At 42.4% G+C, this 25,684-nt stretch overlaps 1 protein-coding gene and 1 long non-coding RNA gene across 2 annotated transcripts; one reads left to right on the forward strand and one right to left on the reverse strand.

Annotated features, from left to right (window-relative positions):
* Positions 1–711: 711 nt before the first annotated feature.
* Positions 712–24,833, reverse strand: KCNK17 (potassium two pore domain channel subfamily K member 17). The gene is made up of 5 exons (XM_044674425.1): positions 24,546–24,833; positions 20,844–20,958; positions 9,355–9,515; positions 8,693–8,867; positions 712–929 (listed from the first exon to the last, which is right to left on the reverse strand). Exons 1-5 carry the CDS (start codon positions 24,831–24,833, stop codon positions 712–714), a joined length of 957 nt encoding a protein of 318 aa, XP_044530360.1.
* On the forward strand, positions 9,426–10,983 carry LOC123245509. The gene is made up of 2 exons (XR_006506113.1): positions 9,426–9,532; positions 9,622–10,983. It is a non-coding gene; the product is annotated as an uncharacterized LOC123245509 (long non-coding RNA).
* Positions 24,834–25,684: the final 851 nt, after the last annotated feature.

A 25,684-nucleotide genomic window follows, 5' to 3' on the forward strand; every position in this document is an offset into this window, starting at 1 on the left:
AACAACATTAATTCATTTATACGGCACTTGGTCTTCCCAGATTCAAAGCCTTCTAAAGTCCTGGGCAATACCCCAACATTTCCCACACCCCTTTTGTATTCAATTCAATTTAAGATTTATTTAGCACTTCTTAAGGCATGCTCATAGACAAAATAGACTCCCTGAACTTGAGGAGTTTATGTCTCTCTTACACAAACACGATTCATTTTTTCTTGGGTAAATTCCATACTGTGGGCCTTTTCTCTTTGATCCTCTAATTGTGTCTCTGATTTTTACTATTTGGGGTGTGAGTTACATGGAGCTCTGATGCAAGCGGTGGTAGTGGTGTGTGGAGGAGAGGATGTTTTTCTGGAGTGGCCAACACAAGAGAAGGGCTGGCAGGAAGCCAGGGAGGAAGGGGAGGAGGTCACAGGTTATGGTTCATTGAGGATTAGCAATGAGTCATCTTGTAGGTAGGTGGTGATGGTGAGGAGGAGAAGGAGGGGGAGCTGCTATAAAAGTATGGGGGATTCAGAAGACCCGGGTCTGAATTCAAGTGCCACTTTTGCTTTTTACTGTGTGAGATCTAGGACAAGTCGGTACCTCTCTGGGGGCCTCAGTTTTCCACTATGTAAAGTGAGGGATTGGATGATCTCTAAAGTTCCTTCCAGATCTAAATCCAAAGGGTCTTGTTCCATCCATTATCAGCTATGGGTGGGGTTCCCACCACTATTATAAATGAATTATTTTTGATCTGTGGTGGTTAGTGTCTTCAGTGGATCCCCAAGTCCTGCATGGGTACCTTTGACTGCAAGGGCACAGGACTGTTGAACTCTCCAGCAGAGAGATGACCAAGTTGATGATGAGGGCCAGCCAAGCCATCCCGAAAAGGATCCACATGGACACGATATTCTTGTACCATACTGGGTACTTCCGATTTGGATCCATCCCTGGGAAAAAGAAAGAGCTCAAGAAATCATCTCAACTTTGAGAACTTAATAGCTATGTGATCCTGGGCAAATCATATAACCTCTCAGCCTCAGTTTCCTTATCTGTCAAATGGAGATGATAATAGCACCTACCTTCTAGGTAGGATTGTTCTGAAGATCAAATGAGATAATATATACAAAGTGGTTTGCAAACCTTAAAATGCTATACAAATCTGGCTATTTTAAATCTCCTTTGCCTTGGATCTCTATTTTTTTGAGATGACTTACTTATAGTATGTTTCCTTTTCTTTTTCTAATTTTTAAAATTTATTTCATTAAATATTTCACAATTACATGTAAAATTTATTTTTTCTTGGGTAAATTGTAAAATATTTTTTAACATTCAGTAGAAAATATTTTGAGTTCCAAATTCTTCCCTTTCTTTCTGTTCTTCCCCCACCTCTGGAGAAGTCAAGCAATATGATATTGATTATTCATATGAAGTCATGCAAAACATATTTTATGTTGTGTTTTCAGTAGATGCCTCTGTATTTGTTTGTTGCTTTGTTAGATCCAGCCTGGGAGCTCCCTGAAGGCAAGGACTTTTTCCATATTATAATACAATAAATGTTCCATAAGTATCTACTATGTGCTAGGCATGGCACAAAGTGATATGACACCAGCCAGTTTCCTTTTACTTTCCAAAGATAACTAGTTTTAATCCTCTTCCTTGAAATTCCTTTCCCTAGCCTTTCTTCCTTTGTTTCAGACCTTCCCTTCCCCCAATTTCCCCAAGAGATCCAGAGATGTTATGTGTCTGGGGCTGAGGACCACTCCCTTCTCTTGCCTTATCATATGAGAGTGATCTCCCAGACTTATTTTGGGTGCTCAGAAATACCAGGCTGAAGGAAGCAAAGGTGAAAAAAAAAAAAACCCACCTCCTGTCTCTCACCTTCTCTTCCTCTCCTTGGCCTTGGTACCCCTCCTGGTGTGGCCCTGCTGCCTCAGTGGTGGGGATTGGATTAAGGCTGATTGAATTACTAAAGCTCAGGGCTATGATTTAGTTGGGAGCCAAAATGAGATCAGTAGTGAGCAAGATTTCTCTGTAGCCAGCAGCAGGCAAGGGGGGAGTAGGGTGGAAGGAGGGATTTTTCTGTCCTCTTATTTCATTTTTCAGCCACAAACATAAAGGTCGGGGGACCAAGCAGCTGGCAAAGGGCTTAAATGGGTAGCAAATGCAATTGAAGGAAGAGAGGCAGGGCTGGAAGGGAGCCAATGGTTGGCAAGGGGGACTGACCCTCACCACAGATTGTGGGATAAAGAGGCTCTGAAAGCCTCAGTGAGGATGGCTTCCATCCATGGCTCTGCTGTTCTGTGATCTGAGGGGTATCATCTCTGGCAGATAGACCTCAGTTTCTCCATTTGGGGAAAAAAGGTTGTAATCCCAGGTAACTCTATTTTCCATCAGCAGCTCAGCTTTTTTTTTTTTTTTCTTTTTTTAAACCCTTACCTTCTGTCTTAGAATCAATCCTGTGTATTGGTTCCAAGGCAGAAGAGTGGAAAGGCTAGGCAACTGGGGTTAAGTGACTTGTCCAGGGTCATGCAGCTAGGTTCAGCTCCACAGTATATCATGCCTTCTCTAAGAGAAAAGCTGATCCCCTGAAACATCATCCCCATACAGACTTACCTAGGTTTTTTTCTCCCCAAAATAACTCTTACTTTCTATTATATTGACAACTCTAAGACAGAAGGGCAAGGGCTAGGCAGACAAAGATAAGTGATTTGCCCAAGATCACACAGGCAGGAACAGTCTGACACTAGACCTGAACCCAGATCTTCCTGATTCCAGACCAGGTGTTCTATCCACCATGCCATCTAGCTGCCTGGACTGACACTTTTTAAGACTCAACTTCCTCAGTTTCTTGTTTTCTCTGATTGAAGAGCTGGAGGATGGGGTAATAAATTCCTACAAAATTTTCCTTTATAGAGGGCTCAGAACTTTCCAAGTAATTCTGCATTTAAGCAGCTTGGCTGCTTCCCCCTTACCCCCACTGGTATTATAACCCTGAGCTTGGTATACCCTCCCCATCCAATCCTTTTCAGCTACTGTTTGTGCATTATCTTCCCTCATTAGATGGTAAGATCAAGGGCTGTCTTTCTTTTTCTTATTTGTATCCCCAGTTCTTAGCCCAATGTCTAGTACACAGAAGGCACTTAATCGTTGTTCTTTGTCCTTTGTGTTCAAATAGTTCCAATGACAACCTGGAGTCTTTACTTTTGAATGAACTGGATTTAAGAGAGGCAGAGATGTACAAAGTCTTTAGCCTCACTCTCTCTTCCAGAGTCACTGAAGTCTGGTGGCAAGACAGAAGTCAGGATGATTGGCTGTGGCCTGAGATGCAGTGGATAACCTTGGCATCTTCCATATCTAATGAACTTCTAAGCTCTCCACACCGCCTGCTTCGACAGCTTTCATGGGCTATGGAACAGATTGTTCTCTGCTCATTCCACAGGGAGAAGTCTTCACATGCTTGGGGCAGGCATTCCTATAATTCACCAGTGGGTTTGTGGCCCATTGGTTACCCTCAGCCTGGTTAAGCCAGTCTGTCTAGATGGTTTTGCCAGCCTGTGGCTATTGCATTTGCTACAGCTTCTTGGAGCCAAAGGTTTGAATTGAGTGCCAGGTGGATGCTAAAGGTAGATGAGCAAGCCTTCACACCAGAGGTACTAGTCCTTCTCAAATACCTATGCACCCCAACTGCTTAATAAATATTTATTGAATCGAATTGAAATCCTGCCCTCTGGAGAACTACCAAATTAAAACAATGAAGATTTAAAGTCCTGTTTTTCCCCCAGCTCCAATCCATCCTCCCTCAAACTGCCAAAATGATTTTCCTAAAACATAGGTCTCACCGTGTCACTATGCCCCCTCAGTAAATTCCAATGGCTCCCTGCTACTTCCAGAATCAAACATAAAACTCCTTTGTTTGGCATTTAAGGACCTTCGTAACCTGGCCCCTTTTTATCTTTCCTCTAAGTACTCCTGAATCCAGTTTTATCAGCCTACTTGTTGTTTCTTGAACCCAACTCTCTATAGCCTTACTCCATGCCTGTTCCCTGGCTATCCTCTAGGCCTGGAATGCTCTCCCTTCTTTTCTGTGACTCTTAGGATTGGTGGATAGTGGCCTGGGGCAAGTCACTCAGTTTCAGCTTCCTCTTCAGTAAAATAGCAATAATAATAACACCTGACTTATAGAGCTGATGTGAGAAGCAACCAAGAATTATCTGATTTGATCCTCCCAACAGCCCTTAAGGTGGTGCTTTTATAATTATATATTTATATAAATTATATATAAATTTATTATACATTATACTTATGTATTTAATATATAAGCTTTTAATTTATAATTATGTAAACTCTTAAAGCTAGTGTTATTTGTTTCTGTCTTTCTTCAAGACGTCTCAGCTTTTGCGGGAGGCTTTTCTATTTCTTCCTACCCCAGTGCTTTCCCTCTGAAATTTTTGTTTAGTCATTCAATCATGTCTGACTCTTTATGACCTCATGGACCATAGCATGCCAGGTCCTTTTAGCCTCACTATCTCCCTAAGACTGTCCAAGCTCCTGTTCATTGCTTCCATGATGTTATCTATCTATCTAGTCTTCTGCCATCCCCTTCTCCTTTTGCCTGTGATTTCCCTCAACATTAATCTTTTCCAATGAGTCCTGTCTTCTCATTGTGTGGCCAAAATATTTGAGCTTCAGCCTCAGTATTTGATCTTCCAGTGAAGAGTCTGAATTAATTTAAATATTTACTGCTTTGATCTCCTTGCTGTCCATGGGACTCTCAAAAGTCTTCTCCAGCATCACAATTTGAAAGCAGATTCTGTTGCTTTCAAAAGCGGCACCACAAAAAAAGTAGATTCTATGGGACTCAGCTTTCCTTATAGTTTAACTCTCACAGCCATACATCATCACTTGAGAAATCATAGCCTTGAGCATATAGACCTTTGTCAGAAAGGTGATATCTCTGATTTTTAGTATGCTGGCTGGATTTGCCATAGTTTTCCTTCTAAGGAGAAAGCATCTTTTAATTTCATCACTGCAGTCACCATCTGCAGTGATCTCGGAGCCCAAGAATATAAAATCTGATAACTGTTTCCATTTCTTCTCCCATGATCTGCTGGGAAATGATGGGACCAGTTGCCAAAATCTTAGTTTTGATGTTAAGGTTTAAACCAGCTTTTAAATTTTCCTCGTTCACCCTCATGAAGAGGCTTCTTAATCTTTCATTTTTTTTGCCACTGGAGAGTTATGTTCTACATATCTGAGATTACCTCCTATCTACTCCAGGGAATGCTATGAGGCTCAAATAAGATCATGGATGTATAACACTTTGTAAACCTTAAGGAGCCATATAAATATCAGTGATTATCACTATCAAGTCATTTTCATCATCATCATTGTCTCCCTCCTCTTTTTCTTCCTCTTCTTTCTCCTTCGGTCACTAGGCTTCCAGTCTGATGATAACTCAATTCCCTGAATCTTCTGTTAAATTGCTGCTTAACGTTTAATGTTTAGAAAGAGCAAAACCTAGGTATGCTGGTAAACACTTTAAAACCATGCTCTTGAGGGAAAATTTGGATCATATACTTTATTATTATTATTATTAGGCATTATTAGCATTTAAAAAGTATAGACAATCAACAAAACAGGAAATCAAGTCCTGATTTGTAGTGATTGCTAATTTCTCTTCCTTCCTTCCTTCCTTCCTTCCTCCCTCTCTGTTCCTTCCTCCCTCTTTCTCTTTCTCCCTCTCTTTCTCTCTCTCTCCTCTTATCTTCTGTCTTAGAATTCAAATGAATTCTAAGGCAGAAATGTGATATGGGGTAGGCAAATGGGGTTAAGTGATTTATCCAGGGTCACCCAGTTAGGAAATATCTGAGGTCACTTTTGAATCCAGGATCTCTTGACTCCAGACCTGGCTCTCTATTCACTGGGCTACTTCCCTCCCCATGATTCCAGCCTCTGAGATATAAATGCTCAGACTGAAAATGTAAAATTCGGGTGGCAAATCACATCCTTGATGGACTCCACATATATCTTGTACGTAACTGGTTAGTTACATGTTGTCTCCCCCATTAAATTGAAAGCTTCTTAAGAATGGGGGTAAAAAACAAACAAACAGTGGCTACCTTTTGCCTTTCTATCTTAACCCTTAGCAAAGGATTGTTGTTGTCATTGTAATTCTGTCATTTTTAGTTGTGTCCCACTCTTTTTGACCTGATTTGGGTTTTCTTGGCAAAGATACTGGAGTAGTCTGCCATTTCCATCTCGTGCTTATTTAACAGATGAGGGAATATGGCAAACAGGGTTGAGTGACTTGCTCAAAGTTGCACAGATAAGAAGTATCTAAGGCCAGATTTGAACTCAGATCTTTCTGACTTTAGGCAATGAGCCACCAAGCTGCCTCAATAGGCGCATAATAAGCACATAATAAATGGTGGTTACCTGCCTGACTGCTGTTATATTACTAAATTAGATAATCCTCTTGGCTTCAGACACTTACTTTCTAGATATGTGACTGTGGTCAAGTCACTTAACCTCAAATGCCTAGCTTTTATCACTCTTCTGCTTTAGAACTGATACTTAGTATTGATTCTAAGGCAGAGGTTAAAAGTTTAAAAAAAAAATTAGGTAATTCTCTAGAAGTAGAAGGACCCTTAGAGATCCATCTAGTTTGACCAAGGAATACTTTAGAGTTTCAGCTATATTGACAGCACTGATAAATGCTGTTGGTTGTGTGAGTTTGGGAGAAGCCTAAGGACATGGCACATCCCTGAGATAGAGGGGATGGGAAAGGGGCTGGGAGAATTTTGTAGTAAAATACATGAAAATAAGTCAATTTTCCTACTGGAAAAATGCCACAATATTGTTTTAATATATGCTTTAAATTTAAGAGGGAAAAATATGCTAAATTTCCTATTAGAGAAATTGCCACAATATTTTTAAAATATATATACTTAAAATTTTAGAGGGAAAGGACTAGTAATATGTTCTCACAGACATCTTTCTCCACTCCCCCTCCTCTCCAAACAAAATGTTGGACATTAGGTTTCTGTGTGATCCATTTTGGAAGATGCTGGTCTACCTTTCTGATTTTACAGGTGAACTAAGAGAAGGAGAATTATCTGTTAGCTAATCAGTGGCAGAGGTGGAACTTGAACTCAGGTCTCTTTCCTCCTAGTCTCTTGTTCTGTCCACACAGAGTGGTATATTTGACTTTATATGGAACATAACTCTTAGAAGTTCAGGTATGATCGGAATGACTGATGTGTGATCTATTCCCCCTCTCTGCCCCACCTTCCTAAGATTGGGCATTCCTACATTGGGTGTGAGGGTATGGGGGAGGGTCTGGAAGAGGAGATCTGGACAGCCTGGAGGCTTCTGCCTCCTTAATGACCCAGGAAACATTAATTGGAGCCCTCAACTTTCTTTAGTGGGAATATATATCACCCCATCACTCACTACTTTAAATTGTTTCTCCAGCAGGGAGGAAGGAGCCACATTGAACTGTCCACAGCCTTTGGAGCTTTTGACCAATGAGCTGGAGAATGGAGACCAAGCTACCCTCACTTTCCCCTGAAGACTGGACCAAAAGAAGAACCTAAAACAGGAGGGATTTAGGAAGAATTAGGATCAGGCTTTTGTGCACTCTGCAGCAAAGTTTGAAAATGGAGCCCTCTTGTGCTTGAAAAATGTGTGTGTAACTGAGCAGCTGGAAGGATTTGAGGCATCTCTGAAAGAGAAACGTGCCACAAAGAGTAGAATTTGAGGCCTCTTAAAAAAAACGGGCTTGATCATCTTTTGTTTTTGAAGAGAATCATTCTCATCATGGGGGTAAATTGGATGAATATATGAATTCATGAGTACATGAATTGGATATAGATGAGGCAGAGTTGCACAAAACCTTAGCTTTAATCATTCAGTCATTGAAGTCCAATGGCAAGACAAAAGTCAGGACTGGTCATAGCCCAGGATGCAGTGGATGACGTTGGCATCTTTAATGTCTGCCAGGTCTCTAAGTGTTCCATAACACCTGCTTCAGCCACCTTCATAGCCCTTGGAACAAATTGTTCTCTTCTACCCATTCTGCTGGGGTCATTGCCACATGAGTGGGGTAATGTCTCCCTAACTCACTGATGGGTTTGAGGTCTGTTGGTCATCCTCAACCTGGTTTAGCTTGTTGGCCTAGAGGATTTTACCAGGGTATGGCCACCATGCTACATTTTCTTGGTGCCACAGGTTACTCTTGTTACTTTTACCTGTGGCGTCAACACAGCAAGGCTAAGGCTTCACTCTTGGTGCTTCCTTGCACATTGAGTGCATAGCTTGCCTATTTCCAGTTCTAGATTTAGCTCCATGGGGGGGGGGGGGAAGGGAATGGGAAAAAGCATTTATATAGCACCTGCTATATTCCAGGCTCTGTGTTAAGAGATTTAGGACCATAGGTTCATAGGATTTCATAGAGATCATCTAGGCGAACTCCTTGATTTTAGAGAGGAGAAGATGAAAGTCTAAAGAGCTTGACTTTCCCATAGTTATAGTTAGGAAGTGGAATAGCCACTGTGGTGTGAAATTCTTAGATAATTCTTAATTCAGAGATAAGGTATCATCCTTGAAATCTCAAGGAAAGGAAGGAAAGAGAGAATGTCTAGCCCGAAGGCAGGAGGATGACTGTGATGATCCTTGGAAGTCTTTTTGCCCCTCCCTCCCAGCAACTCACCTATTACATAGTCACCAAAGCCCACAGTGCTGAGGGTAATGAAGGAATAGTAGAATCCTTCTTCATAGCTCCATCCTTCCATGGAGGAGAAGAGGATTGGAGGCAGCAAGAAGAAGAGTAGGAGGCCTGAGAAGAAGGCAAAGGAGCCAGCATACCACCGGGCTCTGGCTTGGTTCTGTAAGGGAATATAGACAAGAAACCATGGGAGCATGTCTGGAAAGATAGGGAGTAGATCTAAGGGGGCAAAATCTTGCAGGTTCCCAAGAGACAAACTGAATTTGGGGGCATGAAGCAGTAACCACCCTCTCCACTATCACTTGTATACCTTTATACCTCAGACCTCCATGCAGCTAGCATTCCTCTTGACCTCCATGACTTCTTCCTTGCCTGTTAAGAAGGGTCCCTCCTCAAATGATCCTTCAACTCGGTAGGAACCCCACACTTATAATAACTCCCCCATTTTAAGTAGTGACTTTTCCTTTCCTATCCCTCACCACTGATCTCTAAGAATGACTCATCCTCAGTAATGTTCCCCCTCTCTCCCAAGGGATTCCCCATCCTCAGAAATGATCCCCAAGTTCTCTGCAGGGCACCTGGCTCAATATTTCCCCAACTTCTACCATTGTCTCCACATCCTTCCTTCCCCTTCCAATATCTCTTACCTTCTGGGCCCCACCCAGCCACAGGGCCCAACGCTGAACCCAGGAGAGCATGAGGCGTCCCAGCCTGTTGAGCAGCACAAGATTGAGAGGGATTCCCAGAAGAGCGAAGAAGATGCAGAAGAGACGGGCACCCATTGTTTGGGGGCTCAGGTTCCCATAGCCTGAGGCAGAGGAGGAGGTAGGTATTACAGGGAATGAATGCAGGAGATACCCCAAATCTCCTCCATCACCATACCTTACTAGTCTCTTCTGCCTCTCTGTTCTCAGAATTTCCAGATCCATGGAAGGTGAAGAAAGGGGCATATTGAAGAAAATGGAGAAAAAGGATGAAAGAGCATTATCTCTTTCCTTGATGATATATTCCCTTGGAGAAGGTGAAGATGGAATGGAATAGGACAGCCACTGGTTGAAGGCCCTGCCCAATTCCTCCTTGGCTTTGCAGAAAGGGACAAGGAAGAGCAATTCTAAATGAACTTTATGACATCAGGAAGGTCCCATCCATCTGAAAAGTTTTTGCTTCCCTTTTATACCTTTATTTACTCTTCTCTCATCCCTCTCCTACCCCCTTCTCCTTTTCTGCCACCCAACCCTAGGAATTAACCCTATAAATTTAACCCTAGTAACCCAGTATTCCTACTGCCATCATTTTATTGAAATTATTTCCAGTCTAAGGTCATTAGTGACCTCCTTAGGTCTCCTCTTTCTTAACTGTTCTGTAGCATCCATTCCTGTTGACCATTCCAGCATACTCTCTTCCCTTGGCTTTCATAATATGGTATTATACTGGTTTGATTCTACTCCTACTTCTCTAACTTATCTTTCTCTGTCTCCTCTTTTATCCCCTCTTTCCCTTCCCATCTTCACTGATGAGCCATCTCTCTTCTATCTTTTCATTCTTTTCATTCAACCATCAAGTCTAATTTGATAACCATATCTGTAACTTTAGTTCTCTGTTTCAGCTTTTTATAGGATTTGTAGGAATCCTATTTGTAATTCAAGTTCTTCATCCATCCATCCATCCATCTATCCACCCACCCATCCATCCATCCATACATCCATCTATTTGCCTACTAAATACAAAGCTAAATCTAAAATCAAACAAGCTCCCTGTTTGTTAGTTCTACTAGTCACTCAACTAACAATTTTATTTACAAATTTATTCTATTAATTCTTTTCCCAAAAGGTTTCTCATATCTGCTCATTCCTCTTTATTCCTCTCATTACCAACCTAGTTCAGTCTGCTATTCCCTCACACTAAGGTAATTTTAATAATAACAAAAATGACTGTGCCATGTGAACTAATTGATGGAAAAGGAGGTGCTTTATGATGGTACTTACAGACCAGGACACTGCCACCAGAAATTAGAGAAAGAATTATCCTTAAGGGTCCTAACCATAGTGATCAAGAGGAGATTATGCAAAAGAAATGATGAAAAAATTATACAGTACTACTATAGTCCATAAAAACTTAGCACCTAATGAATACTTAGCAATACACAATCTGTTGGCTAGAATTATGTATACATCAGAACTTTGCTGTCCTTCATGAACTCACATAGACAAATCCCTATACTACTAATATAGACTTCAAAATATCCTGGAGGCCTCAACCAATAAAATGTACTTGAACTAGATTATCAGCACAGACTTCTTTCCACTATTACCCATAATTGCCTGGCTATCACATCAATTCATACAAAATGAAATGCAACATTTTAAATGACTGTTGTCATATCAAACACTCATTATATCCAAACTGTATGGAATGAAAGCTTTCAAAACATAGAGACCAAGCAGAGGAGATCAAAAGTATGAGATAACAGGAAGAGGTATCTATTATACTCTTTTTGTGTCTGCCACTGGAGGTGTCCTGAGGACATTTTTGGTGAGCTCAAAGAGAAAGAGCTTGTATCCCAATACTTTTTATCCAATTACAAAAGGCAGTTATTTTTATCTACCTGTGCACAGAACTTTAAAGATTAAAAAATAATAGTGGGATAGAAACTTGTTTCAGGACTATTTCTTTCTTAAGCCCCTCAAAAATGGTAAAAAAAAAAAAAGATGATAATAAAAATAGTGATAACCCATCCCCTAACAGAAAGTGGAAATGGACTCAGGTACAAAATGAGACATATATTTTCATGTTATTGTTTAGTAACATTTGACTTTTGTGATTGTATTGGGGTCTTGGCAAAGATACTGTAGCAGTTGGCCATTTCCTTCTCTAGTTCATTCTACAGATAAGGAAACTGAGGCAAACAGAATGAAGTGACTTGTCCAGGGTCACACAGCTAATAAGTATAGTAGATTTTAACACAGGAAGACGAGTCTTCTTGACTCCGGGCCCAGCACTCTATCCTTTGTGCTACCTAGCTGGACACTGCCAATTGGAGAATTTGTTTTGTTTGACCCCGCCTCCCCACATTAAATAAATTCAAATATAATAATAGAGAATATATTACAATATGTAGTTTTTTTCACAAGGGTTTGCTTTGTTTTTCTTTTCCCCGTAATTGTGCTAGTTAGGAGGGTAGGGTAGAGATTAGAGAAGGAAATTGATTTTTTAATTAAAAAAAAAGAAAAAGCAATACATTTTTCCTTCCTTTTCTTTCCCAATTATCTTCAGTCTTTGATGTTTCAGTCACAAACACAGTTTCTTACTAAAACACCAAGTTCATCAGACTGTGATCTCCTTAAAAGCACTTTTTTGCTTTTCTTTGTACCCCCAGCTTTAGCACAGTGCCTAGTACATAGCAGGCATTTATTAAATGCTTGCTGACTGACTGACATAGTTTGGATATGTGTAAAGGGAACTCCAGATGAGTAAGCTTCCTCTATCAGTGTGGACAGATCTGCAACTGTTCTGCAACTATAGTCTTTCAGAGTTCCCTGGGGACTAAGGTCACAAAGCCAGTATATGTCATGAGAGGGGCTTTAATTCAGGCTTTCCCAATTCCATCCCCAGTTCTCTAGCTACTGGCTTAGGCTATATACTAAATATTGTTGGATTGTCTCGAATCAGATACAGATTGGAAAAAGATCTGGTGGGGGATGTGGGAGTGGGAAGAGAATTTTGTTCATCTAATTCATATACAAAATAACAATGAAAACAACATTCCCACTTCTGGGTGGGGAAAAATTCATAACTATGTGGGCAATCTACTCTGATGGGGCTCTTTGAAAGTAGCTGGTTGATCCTTAGAAAACGTGATTTTCATAGCACCACCCCTGTAGCTTTCTAGCTCAATATAGTAGAACCTGCCGGAGGCTATGTTCCTCTGGTATAGCCTGTGAGAAACCGTGGTCACCTTCATGACATGAGGAAGGAGAAGGGAAAAGAATAAACATTTATTAGGCACCTAACATATGCTAGGTACTGTACAAAGAGCTTTTTTTTTAATCCTTACTTTCTCTCTTAGACTCAATATTAAGTATTGAATTTAAAATAGAAGAGCAGTAAGGGCTAAGAAATTGGGGTTAAGTGACTTGCCCAGGGCCACACAACTAGGAAGTTTCTGATGCCAGATTTGAACTCAGGCCATTTCCCAACACCAGGCTTGGCAGGGCAGCATGTCTTTCTAAATTCCTATGACCTGATAGGGCTTTCCCTTTACTGGTCATTGGTTTAGAGATGTGGAATTGGAAGGAACCTTAGAGGTCCTGATATAAGGAAACTGAAGGTAGCACAGCTGATAGAGTGCTGGGTTTTGAGTCTGGAAGACTTGTGTTCAAATCCAGCCTCAGCCACTTATTAGCTGTGTGACCCTGGGTAAGTTACTTAACCCTGTTTACTTAAAAAAGAAGAAGAAGAAAAAAATTGAAGTCAGAGAAATTAGATGACTTTCCCAGGTATATAGTAAATTGAGTGGCAGAGTTGAGAGCTAAATTTGGGTCTATTGACTTCATTCCAGCCTTCTCTGTAAGGCACTCTGGTACTTTCTCAAAATATAGCTTTTGAGGGGCAGCTGGGTAGCTCAGTGGAGTGAGAGTCAGGCCTAGAGACAGGAGGTCCTAGGTTCAAACCCGGCCTCAGCCACTTCCCAGCTGTGTGACCCTGGGCAAGTCACTTGACCCCCATTGCCCACCCTTACCACTCTGCCACCAATGAGACAATACACCGAAATACAAGGGTTTAAAAAATATATAGCTTTTGAGAATCCTAGGGTCTATTCCAAGCCATGGTGTGGCACCATAGAAAGACTTGAGGCCATTGATTTAGAGCTGGAAAGGGCTTTAATGTCATCCAGTTGTATTCCTTCATTCTACAGTTAAGGAAACTGAATCAATGTTAAGTGATTTGCCCAAACTCACCCAAGTAGTAAGAGTTAGAGACTTTAGAGGAGGATAAATAATGGCTCTTTCTTTCTCCATTCCTTTCCCTTACCTTCTGTTTATAGTATCAATTCTAAGAGAGAAGAGTGGCAAGAGTTAGGCAATTGGGGTTAAGAAAGGGCCACATAGCTAGGAAATGTCTGAGGCTAGATTTGAACCCAGGACCTCCTGACTCCAGGCCTGGTACTCTATACACTGCACTATCTAGCTGCTTCTCACTCTATAGTTTCCAAGTGATTTTAAGACATTATCTGGTTTGAGCCTCACAACTGATCCCATGAAGTAGGTAGTGTTAGTATTATTATTTTCACTTTACATGTAATAATAATAGCCGATATTTCTATAGCACATAACAATTGTTTAGGTCTGCAAGATGATTTATATAATTATGTCATTCTGTCTTATGAGAGTCCTATGAGGCAGGTGCTATAATCCTCATTTTACAGTTGAGGAGATGGAGGCACAAAAGAAGTTTAGTGACATGCCCAGGGTCCTACAGCCAGTAAAGTTTCCCTGGGACATCTCAACCCAGATCTTGGCTGCAAGACCAGTGCTCTATCCATTGGGTTATGCTGCCTCTCATAACCAAACAGATGACCAAACATGAAGATGTACAGTTTGGGAACAGGAGGATCAGGACTTGCACCTAGGTCTTTTAATTCTATTTCTAATGTTATCTCCCTCATATCAGAGTTGTTGTAAAATCTTCCTAACCTGAAATTTCTCAGGTTTCAACACATTCTCACACTACCATCAGATTTTTTTTCTTTTTAATAATTTTCCTTTTCAATCTTAGAATTGCTACAAAGTATAGCTTCTAAGGCAAAAGAGCAGTAAGGGCGAGGCGAGTGGGGTTAAGTGACTTGCCTAGGATCGCTCAGCTAGGAAGATCTGAGACCATATTTGAACTGAAGTCCTCCTGACTCCAGGGCTAGCTCTCTATCTACTGAGTCACCTAACTGCCCCACTGCTGTCAAATTAATTTCTCATGGGCACCATCTCATTCAGTCACTTTTCTGTTCCAACTCCAGTGATTCTATCTACCTAGAGGAAAAAGAAATTATGACTAGGACACAGAAAGTAATATACTTGCCCAAATAATGAAAAAAACAAAAACAAAACTCTAGTGATTCCTGATTGGATTAGTCTGGATTCTTTAATAAGCGGTTGAAAGGTGGGTCCTAGCCTAACTCTTCAACTGTATGCCCTATTACAATAGGGATTCATATTATGGGGTCTTTGTAGGTTCAGGGGGTCTGAGAACTTGAGTTCTCAGGGGAAAATTAATTTTCATTAATTTCTAACTTAGATTTAGCATATCCTTCATTTAGGAATGTAGGCAATAGACATTTCTCTGAGAGGGGGTTGGTAGGCGTCACCAGACTGCTGAAGGGTCTATGACACAATGGGATTTAAGAACTGCCTTAAATCTAAGATGCATCCTGTGATCCCTAATGTGCTCTGACCCACTCTGGATGTTCTTCAGCTTGTCAATGCCTTATCTATAACATGGCACCAAAACCTGAAAATAATATCCTAGATATGGTCTATTCAGGGCAAGGAAGAGTCCAGGGGGATGGACCCTCACTTGCTTCTTTCTGGGTCCGTGCTTCTCTTAATATAAATTGAAGATCACAATAATTGGGGGTGGCCTCTCAATGAATGTTGAACTTTTGGTCCTTTAAAAGCATCAGATTTTTTAGACTTGCTCTCTATTCCTCCCCTCTCTTGTGAAAAAAAAAATTCTTTTTTGGGGGAGGATCAATAATGTAAGCCTTTATATTGATCCTTATTCTGATTCATCTTATTAGTTTTTGTCTCCATGTTTCAGCTTGTGCAGATCTTTTTGGATCCTTGACTAGGTCATACAACCTATTAGCTATCCCTTCTATCATTGGAGTTTCTACTATTTTATAAGCATACCATCAGCGCCTTTTTCTTTTTCTTTTTTTTTTTTTAAACCCTTACCTTCTGTCTTGGCCAAGGCAGAAGAGTGGTAAGGGTGGGCAATGGGGGTCAAGTGACTTGCCAGGGTCACACAGTTGGGAAGTGTCTGAGGCCAGATTCGAACCTAGGACCTCCCATCTCTAGGCTTGGTTCTCAATCCACTGAACTAGTCAGCTGCCCCACTATCAGTGCCTTTTTCTAAAGTTAAGTAACAGAGAGTCAAGGATACATCACTGGGCACTTAACTATAGAGACTTCTTTGCAACTTGATAAGAGTATTAGTGGACAGGTTGGTAAAGCCCTTCCTTACCTGTTCATGTAGGCTGGCTGATTATGGGGCTAAACATTTTGGTACCTGGATCTTACCATATGTACTTCCTGATACCTATCTTCCCCTCCATTCAGGCTGGCTTCCCCTCACAGGCTGTATTGTATCCCACCAGGGCTCATGCTGCTTGCTAGTTTACTCCTCTAATTTCTTCCTAGAAGCCTCCCTTGGCTAATCCTCCACTGTGACATTTTTTTGCTACTAAGTCTCCTCAGCGCTTACAACAGTTAGCAATGCTGTAAAACATTTTACGAAACATTGTCTTAAAGATGTTCTGGAGTTAATTTACGTATGTCAGTTTTCCACGTTTAGACAGTAATTCTCTAAGGGAAGTAACTACATTTATTAGTTCTGTATATTCTGTGAATTCAGGGGGCTGGGAAGGAAATAGGGGCTGATTATATTGTACTGTGCATCACATTGTCTCACTTCCTTGTTCGCTTGGTCCTTCTCATCTTTCAAACTCAGAACCAGCTTTCTTGGATGGTCAAGGAGGGAGTGGTGAGTATTCTAGGCTGGGACCTATGTTGCAGGAGGACCAGGACCATAATATTCGGAATTTTGGAAAACCACATTTGACCCATGGGGGTGGGCTAGATTTGAGAGGGGGAAAAAGTCCACATCTTGGGTCTTCTTGTTCCCTTTCCCAGCCATCTAGTCCCCTTCCTTTATATCTTGGTCACAAATGTAGCTTCTTCACAAAATACAAAATTCAAGGTCTATTACCTGAGTAAGGAACATAGATTAGACATAACCTATTGGGCCCTTTTTCTGGTGCCAGAGAAAGAGTCAGAAGACCTGACTTTGAATCTAAACTAGACTATTTATTATCTGTATGACCTTGAGCAATTCACTCAAGCTCTCGGCCTTAGTTTTTCCCCGTAGTAAAATTAAGGGGTTGAATTGGAATGCCCTCAGAGATAATTCAGATGTGACTTTCCAGCTCTAAAACTTTGACCTTCTGATCTTATATCTGTGATGATGCCAAGCCCTACAGTGACATCATCCTCTTCATCATTCATCTCCCCTTCCTCATTGCTAAGGCCTGTCCATGCCCTGTCTGTTGGCAAGTAATATGCTTTTGGTGTAGCTGGAAGTAGCAAACTCCATTACCTCTTGCTCTTAACCAACTTACATGAATGACAGTGACTTCATGGGCAAGACCACAAGCCAGGACAATTATACAAGAGAAGTTTTTGACAGGAAGATTGGGGCAGAGGGGAGATGCCAAGAATATAGTAGATGAGGATTTCTGCGAAAGCATTTGAAGGCCTCTGGAAATGTACTTGTAGACATGAAGGAAAGAGAGAGATCAAATGATAGAAGAACAGTCATGTGGGTTTTAGGACTCTTGACTGACCCAACCCAACCAGTTGAGTGTTGATCGTGTCAACCTGGGGGGAGGTATCTGGAGGAGTAATGTGACTGTCTTCTCTGTTCCCTTATTGATGACTGACTAAAGACATAGATGGCTTGCTAATTAGATCTGTGGATGATTAACAAGTTTAGCTGATATATTGGAAGATGGAATTAGGATACAAAGAGATTTCAACAGGATGAAATGAGGCTAAAAGCGGATGATGAAATTTAATAGGAATAATGTGAAATATTGTGCTCAATTCAAATAATCAAATCCACAATTAAAGGATGCAGGAGATGTGGTTAGAAACTGAGCAGCAAGGAGGAAATTTTATGCATAGGCAAAGTCATTTGTGGGGTGTACAGTAGTGACTTAGAGGATAGTGTGATCTCAAACACAGGAGAATCGGGGAGGAAAGATGGAAAGAAAATGGAGACCCTTTGGGGTACCACAATGACAAGACTCTAGGAGCTATGGCTCAGGGAAGGAAGGGAAGCTTTCCTCTCCCTTCTTACCTCCTCTTCCTGATTTCTTTCAAGACTCAGTTCAAATCCCATCTTTTGCAAGAGACCTTTCCCGATCCCCTCGTCCTCTCTCACCACCTATTTATATTGTATACATCTTGCATGTACACAGGTGTTTGTATTTGCCTCTCCTATTAAAATGTAGCTCCTTGCCTTTCTTTTATATTCTCTCCTCTCAGAGCAGTGCTTGGCACACAAGTAAGCACTGTGTTTTCACTGCTTCCCCAGTAAGCAATATTTGTTGAGTTTCCTCTCTCCCTCAGGAAATCAAATCTTTGGTTGCCTCTCTGGCTAGAAAATAACTCATGTGAGAAAAGATCTAGGGAGTCTAATGAACTGCAAGCTCAAAATGATACGATAGCCAAAAAAGCATTACTTTAATCTTAGGTAACATCAGTAGAAGTTTAGCATCCAAAGTGGGTGGGGGAGGTGTCCTGCCTTCTGACCTGGAGTATTGTATTCAGTTCTGGGTGCCATCTTTTAGAAGGGATATATATTAACAAGGTGGAACTGATGTCCAGAAGAAGGTCGCCAGGAAAGTAAGGTAACTTGAAGTTATATCAATTGATAAGTTAAAGAACCTGAGGGTATATGACCTGGAGAAAAGAAAACTAGGGGGAAGCTAACAGCTATTTTGAACATGTGAAGGATTAGTCTTGTTCAGCTTGGTCACAGAGGACACAACAAGGAAAAGTGCATGGAATTTAGAGGGAGGCAAATTTTGGCTTAAGAGAAGAAAGAGCTGCCTGATGATTAGAACTAACCTCAAATAGAATAGATTGCTTTATGGAGTAGTGAGTTCCCCATCACTGGAGCATTTGAGCAGACGTCAGATGTCCACTTGTTAGGTATGTTGTAGATGATATTTTTGTCCTATTGCTGGTCAGATTAGGTTTTGGGATTCTTTCCAAGTCTGAGATGCTATGATATCTTCAAGGGACTTTGACCAGAAACATCACTGCTCAGCACAGTTCTTGGCACAAAGTGCTTAATGACTTATTCCATTAGATTTTCCTCTCTTCCCTTCCTTGCTTTCTCTATTTGAAGTATATATACCCAAGGGCAGAATACTTCAGATGATGATTTCTTGATTTAATCCTCCAATCCTGAGATTTATGATTCTACAAATTAATGATTTTAGCTCTAAATTAAACAGCCCAATGTGTGAGGCTGTTCTTCCTTCATCCCAAGGAGTCAGTCATTCAAAAAACATGTATTTAGTGTTTACTGTGGGCCTGAACCTAGGCTAAGCACTGAGGACACATAGAAAAGGAAAAATCTCCCCTCTAGGGATAGACAGTCAGGGAAACTAGTTGGGGTGGGAGTAAGGGATGAGATCAAATTCAGTCAGACAGAGGCAGCACAGTGGATAGAGTGCCAGGCCTAGAGTCAGGAGGATCTGGGTTCAAGTGTGGCTTCAGGCACTTCTTAGCAGAGAGATGCCAGGCAAGTCACTTAACCTTAATTGTCATTCTTCTGTCTTGGAGACGACATTTAGTATCAATTCTAAGACAGAAGGTGAGTATCTAAAAAAAAAATCAGCTAGACAAGACCAGAACAGAAAAGAGCACAAGACAATGGCTGGCCCCTAGCATTATCCTTTCTACCCCTGCACTCAGGCATGCAAACCTCCCTTTTCCAGTCCCTTAAACACCGGGAACTGGACAATATCCCACCCAAAGTGAGTTTTAGGCAGTGATCTGACTGATGGTTTTATCCTGCCACCTGGTGGCCAATATGGTACAAGGCTGAACTAAGGGGCCATTGGACACCAGGAGGTGACAAAGGGAGTCAAGATCCATAAAGATATGGAAGAGGGCACTGAAGCAAATGGCTGGCTCTCCTAGCCTCCCCCAGTTTCATACCAAAGAAAAGTTCTTCCTTAGCCCTCCACTAAGGATAGTGCTAGAGTGAAAGTTACTTGGGTTACAATTGGGAGAATAATATCTGCCCTGTAGTGGGATGGTGAGTTGGAAAACTAGACTTGGAGCTGGAAAACCTGGGCTAGAATCTGTCCTGCAAATATATCTGTGTGACCTTGGGCAAGTCCTCTTCCCTCTTTGGGTAATGACTTTCCTTCTCTATAAAACCAGGGGCAGCAGTGGTGAACTGGGTGACTTCTAAAGTCCTTTTCCATATTCTAAGATTTTAGGAAAAGATTCATTACAACCTCCCCCAAGCTTCTAGCCAGTCCTTGAAGTGAAATGTCCCTGCCTGTGTTTTGCCAGTTGTTACTAGAGATAGGAAGGCATTTTCCCCAATGTAGAGGACTTTTAGGTCTCTTTTAGGGGCATTAGACCTTCCAACCCCATTCCTGAAATACCTTAGAAAGCCTGAATCAAGGGTAGCACTACAGACTCTTTTCTTCTTTACCACCTGGGACAGTAATATCTGCTATTTCTTCTTATTGTTTTAAGCAATAATTTACTTTCCCTGCAGTAATATCTGCCATTTATATAGTGCTTGTTTGGGAATTTCAGTCATGTCTGATTTTTTTGTGACTCCATTAGGGGTTTTCTTGGCAAAGATACTGGAGCAGTCTGTCATTTCGTTCTCCAGCTCATTTTTCAGATAAGAAACTGAGGCAAAGTGAAGTGACTTGGCCAGGTCTGAGGACAGATTTGAACTCAGGAAGATGATTCCTGATTCTAGGCCTGGTACTGTATCTACTGTGTCACCTAAATGCCCCAAAGGACTAAAAGGATTTAAAAAACTGCTTAAAAGATTTCAAAATTATAGAGTATACAAAGCACTTTACAAACATTATCTCATTTGATCCGTACAACAACCCTGTGAAGTAGGTGTTATTCTTATCCACAGATTACAGTTGAGGAAACTGAGGCAGGCAGCAATTAAGTGTCTTGTCCAGGGTCATGTAGCTAGTACATGAGGCAGGATTTAGTTCAGATCTTGCTTACTACAAGCAGTATGACACCTAGTGGTCCCTAAGAAAAAATCTCCTCCCCTCTGCCCCATATCCCCGGTTCCAGGTCCCTACCAATGGTTGTGATGGTGGAAACAGAGAAGAAGAAGGAGCCGGCTAGTTCCCATCGGCCCATGCTGGTAGTGTTGCTGGGGAAGATGACTCCACGCTTGTACTGCTGGATAATATCCTGTGGGGACAGCAGTCACAGTGATCTCAGGGATTTGGCCAAGGTAGACCTTCACTGAAAATATACCCTAGGGCTGTGTTGGGGAATACAAGGCACTGTGCCTCTTTGTGCTGGAGGGGGCTGCTCTGTTCCCCCTCTCTACAGTGCCTGAGAATGTTTTTCACATGCCCTGTCCTTTTGCCCAGCAGCCCAAATGGAGCACTTTCTTCCTCTCTTGTCTGGGGTATTGGGGGAGGGGCTCACAGATGGCTTGAGGGTGCAGTTTGGGCACTCAATCTGTTTGCCACTCAATCAAAAAGTTTGCCAACACTACCCTAGGGCACACAGTTTTGGAGCTCCCACTTTGGACTGGTGAGTACACACACACACACACACACACACACACCCCTACATGGCCCACTATCTCCAGCTATCCTCAGAATATGCTTCACATCTCATCCAGCCATCAACACTGGCTCTCTTCCTGCCATCCTCCTCGTCTATGGTGGTGTTTGTTATTATTCTTTATGACTCAATTTGAAGGTTTTTTTTTTTTTTTTTTTTTTGGCAAAGACACTGGAGTAGCTTGCCATTTCCTTCTCCAACTCATTTTACAGATGAGGAACTAAGGCAAACAGGTTTAGGTGACTTTCCCAGGGTCACAAAGCTAGTAAATGTCAGGTCAGATTTAAACTCAGGCATGTGAATCTTCCTGACTTCAAGCTTGACATCTATCCACTGTGTTATCTAGCTGCCTTGGTTTATGGGAGTTTTTTTCTCTCTCTCACCTTCTTTGTTGTCTCTGTCTCTCCTCCTCTAGCTCCTGAAACTGTAATCAAATCAATAGTATCATATTGTAACTGGAGTATGTAGCATCTTAAAACCCATTATGCTCAAAACCAAACTCAGTAACTCATTATCTTTCCTTTCCTAAACCTCTCTTTTTTCTGCACTTACCTATTAAGATATCCTCCTAGTAACTCAGGCTTGCAACTTTCATATCATCTTCCACTTTTTCCTCACACTCACTCCAGATATCCAATCTGTTGGCAGTTTTCATATTTTTTACCTTAACATCTCTGCTAAAAAACTCTTCTCTTCACATACACAGCCCTAATCTTCCTTATGGTTCCCATTGCCTCTTGCCTAGACAATTGCAACTCATCCCCCTCCCTCATATCTCTCTCTCCTCTGATCTGTCTTCCACTCAACTATCAAAAGTGACTTTTTTTCTAAAACACAGATTTGGCCATGCTATAACTTCCTACCCTCCATCCTTCATGAGCTCTAGTGGATCCCTAATATCCCCAGAATAAAATAGAAAATGCTCTTTTTTGGCATTCAAAGCCTGGACTCCTTGCTACAATTCAGTCTTACGTTTCATACTCCATACTCTTTGATATAGCCACACACAGGTTTACTCACGGTTTCAGAACACTCACCCATCTGCTCCTCTTTGCACTGGCTCTCAGAAAAGCACAACATACTTTTAAATTTAATCTGCATTACTAACATTTTCTGCATTGCTTTCTAATCTAGACAGTTAACAAAATAATCCAAACCTAGATTTGTAGTGTTTGCCCGCTTACAAGGTATAAATACACTAAAAATTGAACAAATCCCAGGGAATGGTCAGGCACTGGCTTCAGCGCACATTTGGCTGTTTCCACAAGCCCAGAATGCTTTACCTTTTCATCTCCACATTTTAGTTTCCCTGTTTTTCCCCCTCCTTGGTTTCCTTCACAGCTCAGTTTAAATCTCATATTCTACAGGAGACTTTCCCTAACTGTCCCCTCCATTCATCTCCAGTCCCAGCTGCCTGTGCCTGACCCTCTGAAATGACTACTTTTAGCTGTATATCTTTTACCTAATATTTGAATAATGTCTCCTCATTAAAGTGAGCTACTTGAAGGCAGAGGCTGTTTTTACTTTTCTTTGTTCTACTCAAACTTTGCACAGTTCGAGGCATATAAGCCCTTGATAAATGTTTGCAGACTGACTTCTGGAAATCAACTGTCAATTTACACCTTAACAGCTACATTCATTATCTCTATGATTTATTAGATCAAAATGCCACTCCCTGTCCACTTCCTTATTGTTGATTCCCCTACTAAAATATAAACTCCTGGAAGGCAGGAACTGTCTCAAATTTCTATTTTTATTCCCTGGCATGTAGTCCTTAATACATACTATTCTTTCATTCAGGTACAATAATTCTCCTCTTGATAATTCCTCCCTTAAACTGAGGATTTCCTGACTGCAGGGCTTTCCCCACCTTTTTCTTCCCTCCCCCCCTCCCCCCACTAGAATTCAGCACTGAGTCAGTGGTGTTTCTCTTACTGAAACAAGAAGTTATTAATGTGGTTCTTCCAGGCAAGGGTAACATTAAACCCTTCCCTCTCTAGTGAGAAGGTAGAGAATTTCAAAAGTTACAGTCTAGAGTATGGTTCTAGAATTTAGGAAGATGGGAGGGAGGGATGAGAGACTTTTCCTGAACTCCTGGGATCAGTGGAGATACAACAGGATGCTTTTGTGTTTTCCTTTGTTGGGAGAAGTAACAGCAAAGTATGTGGACTCTTGACTCCATCTGGTTTCTTGGAGTTGTACTCAGCTTTCTGGGACTGCATGGGATTGAATGAGGTGGGAAGGAATGGACACAGAGCTATTCTGGCAAGAGATGGATTTTTCTGAGGTCCAATATTTGGGAGATTGTTTCATTCAGTTTGTCTCTTGACTTTTGCTAGGGAAAGGATACACAGGTGAGAGATTAGTTACCAACAAAGGCAAGATATCTTTGACGCTTGGCGGTGGCAGTTGGGGTAATGGGTTTCTGGTAGGCAGAATTCTCCTAAAATCGTTATTCTGTGGAACTGACCCCATCAGTTCATAAAGGGTTGAGGTCCTCTCCCTCCCTTCTCAGGCTCTGTACTTCTCCCGCCTCCACTTCATACCATCTCAAACGAATACTGGAAGGAACATTGGAAGTCATCTGGTCCAAACCCTTCATTTTATAGATGAGGAAACTGAAGACTTAAACTTGCCCAAAGTTACAAGGCAAGTTAGCAGTAGAGAGCTGGGATTGGAGTCCCGCCCCTAACAAGGACTTCAGGACTCGGAGCTCTTATACCCAGGCCACTGCTGTGCTTCAGTGTCCCCCATTTATTCATACTTTGGTGATACCACAGAACCAGATCTGGAGATTAGCTCCCGGCGGACCCGGGGTCGGGGTCAGGGTGGAAAGGAAAGGGACAGGATTACAAGGCGGGGAGCAGGAGCGGGGTGGGGTGGAGTGCCCCAACACCAGCCCACCCCAAGTGAACTATGAAGTTCTTTCTCATAAGAAAGACGCCCCCTCCTACTTTACGCTCCACCACCTACCCGTAGCCCACCCCTAACAGAGATATACGCTTCACTCGGAAACACTCCCAGCGCTCTCCATCCCAGTCTACCTCCGGCATGTCCCTCGCCTTGGCTTTCCTTCAGTTCCCCCCACCCACTCATCCTAGGAACACCCTCCCCCACTCCTCCCCGCAACCATCCTACTCCAGCCTATCCTTCTCCATCCCCAGCCTTCGCCCCAGGAACCCAGAGAAACACCCCCGCCTGACCCTGATAAGCCGGTCCAGCGCCGGGCTGTCCAAACACGTGTAGTTGAGCAGGGACGCCCAGTTTTCAGGCTCCAACTCCTTGGAGTCCCGTGCAGCGCTGCTCTCCAGCGCCTGGAACACGCTCGTGCCCAGCGCCAGGTAAGCCAGGTAGCAGCACAAGAGGAGGGGCGTCCCTGTCACCGAGCAGTGTCGCCCGCGGCCCCGCGCGCGTTCTCTGACCCGCGGCTTCTGCACATCTCTGGCCTCCTTCGCGGCCTTGGGGGCCGTCTGGCCTCGCTCTCCGAACATGCCTGGGGGCTTAGGCCGGGGGAAGTGAGGGTAGGGTTTGGGGTCGTCTCGACCCCGTGTAAGACCAGGGAGGGGATGGTCTCAATTCTAGGGGCAGTGAGAGGCCCCCGGGCCAGCCAGTTCTCCGACTAGAAAGTGTCTGCAGTTTTGTTCTGCCGGGGTCCTGGATTCCCTAGGGGGATATGAGCTGGCTCCAGTGCTCCACCCAGAACAAGGATCCAATCCCTAGCCCCTAAGAGAATGCGGAGCCCCTGGTATCTGGCCCCGCCTTGCATACGAGGAAGATCCCCCTCATCCTGCTAAGGGCCCTCCTCTCCCCTATTAACCACCCCACCCCTCCCAAGCCCTAGTGCCGAATACCAGCCTGTGATGTGATTCAAGTCCCCAGGGACAGGGAAGATGGAAAGGGAAGGAGGGAACACTGGAAGAGGGCCAGGATTAAGGTCGCAGTAAGGGGACTGGAAGGGCAGAGGAGGGAGGGGGAGAGCTAGGGAGTTACTAGTGGGAGGACTCAGAGCCCCCTATATACGTGTGTATTGGAATACACTTGCAGTCAAAGCTCACAGAAACTACACACCCAGGAAGAAATTAGGCCCATGACTTTACTTTCTTTTCGATTCTGTACCTGTGCCATCTAAAGGGCATCTAAGTGTTGCTGCTTAAGTCTACAAAGCCCTTTTAGACCTACTAACCCATCTGTGAGTCCCCCAGCCTCAGAGTATTAGGCACTAGGTGAGGATCATTTATTAAGAAACCCGGGGACATTAAGGTGGTTCTGCTTTTCAGCCTAATCTCTACTTCCTAATGTTGCTACATCTAATTGCCACCAGCTCATCATCTATTGAGGGGTC

Source organism: Gracilinanus agilis, chromosome 4 (assembly GCF_016433145.1).
Source record: "Gracilinanus agilis isolate LMUSP501 chromosome 4, AgileGrace, whole genome shotgun sequence".
Taxonomy (NCBI): Eukaryota; Metazoa; Chordata; class Mammalia; order Didelphimorphia; family Didelphidae; genus Gracilinanus; species Gracilinanus agilis.

Excerpts from the sequence above, each read along its gene's own strand:
- KCNK17 (XM_044674425.1), bottom strand. The coding sequence starts at position 24,833 with ATGTTCGGAGAGCGAGGCCAGACGGCCCCCAAGGCCGCGAAGGAGGCC. Across the intron at positions 20,959-24,545 it reads CGCTGGACCGGCTTATCAGG|GATATTATCCAGCAGTACAA; the intron begins GTCAGGCGGGGG and ends CTGTCCCCACAG. Across the intron at positions 9,516-20,843 it reads TTCCACCATCACAACCATTG|GCTATGGGAACCTGAGCCCC; the intron begins GTAGGGACCTGG and ends CCTCTGCCTCAG.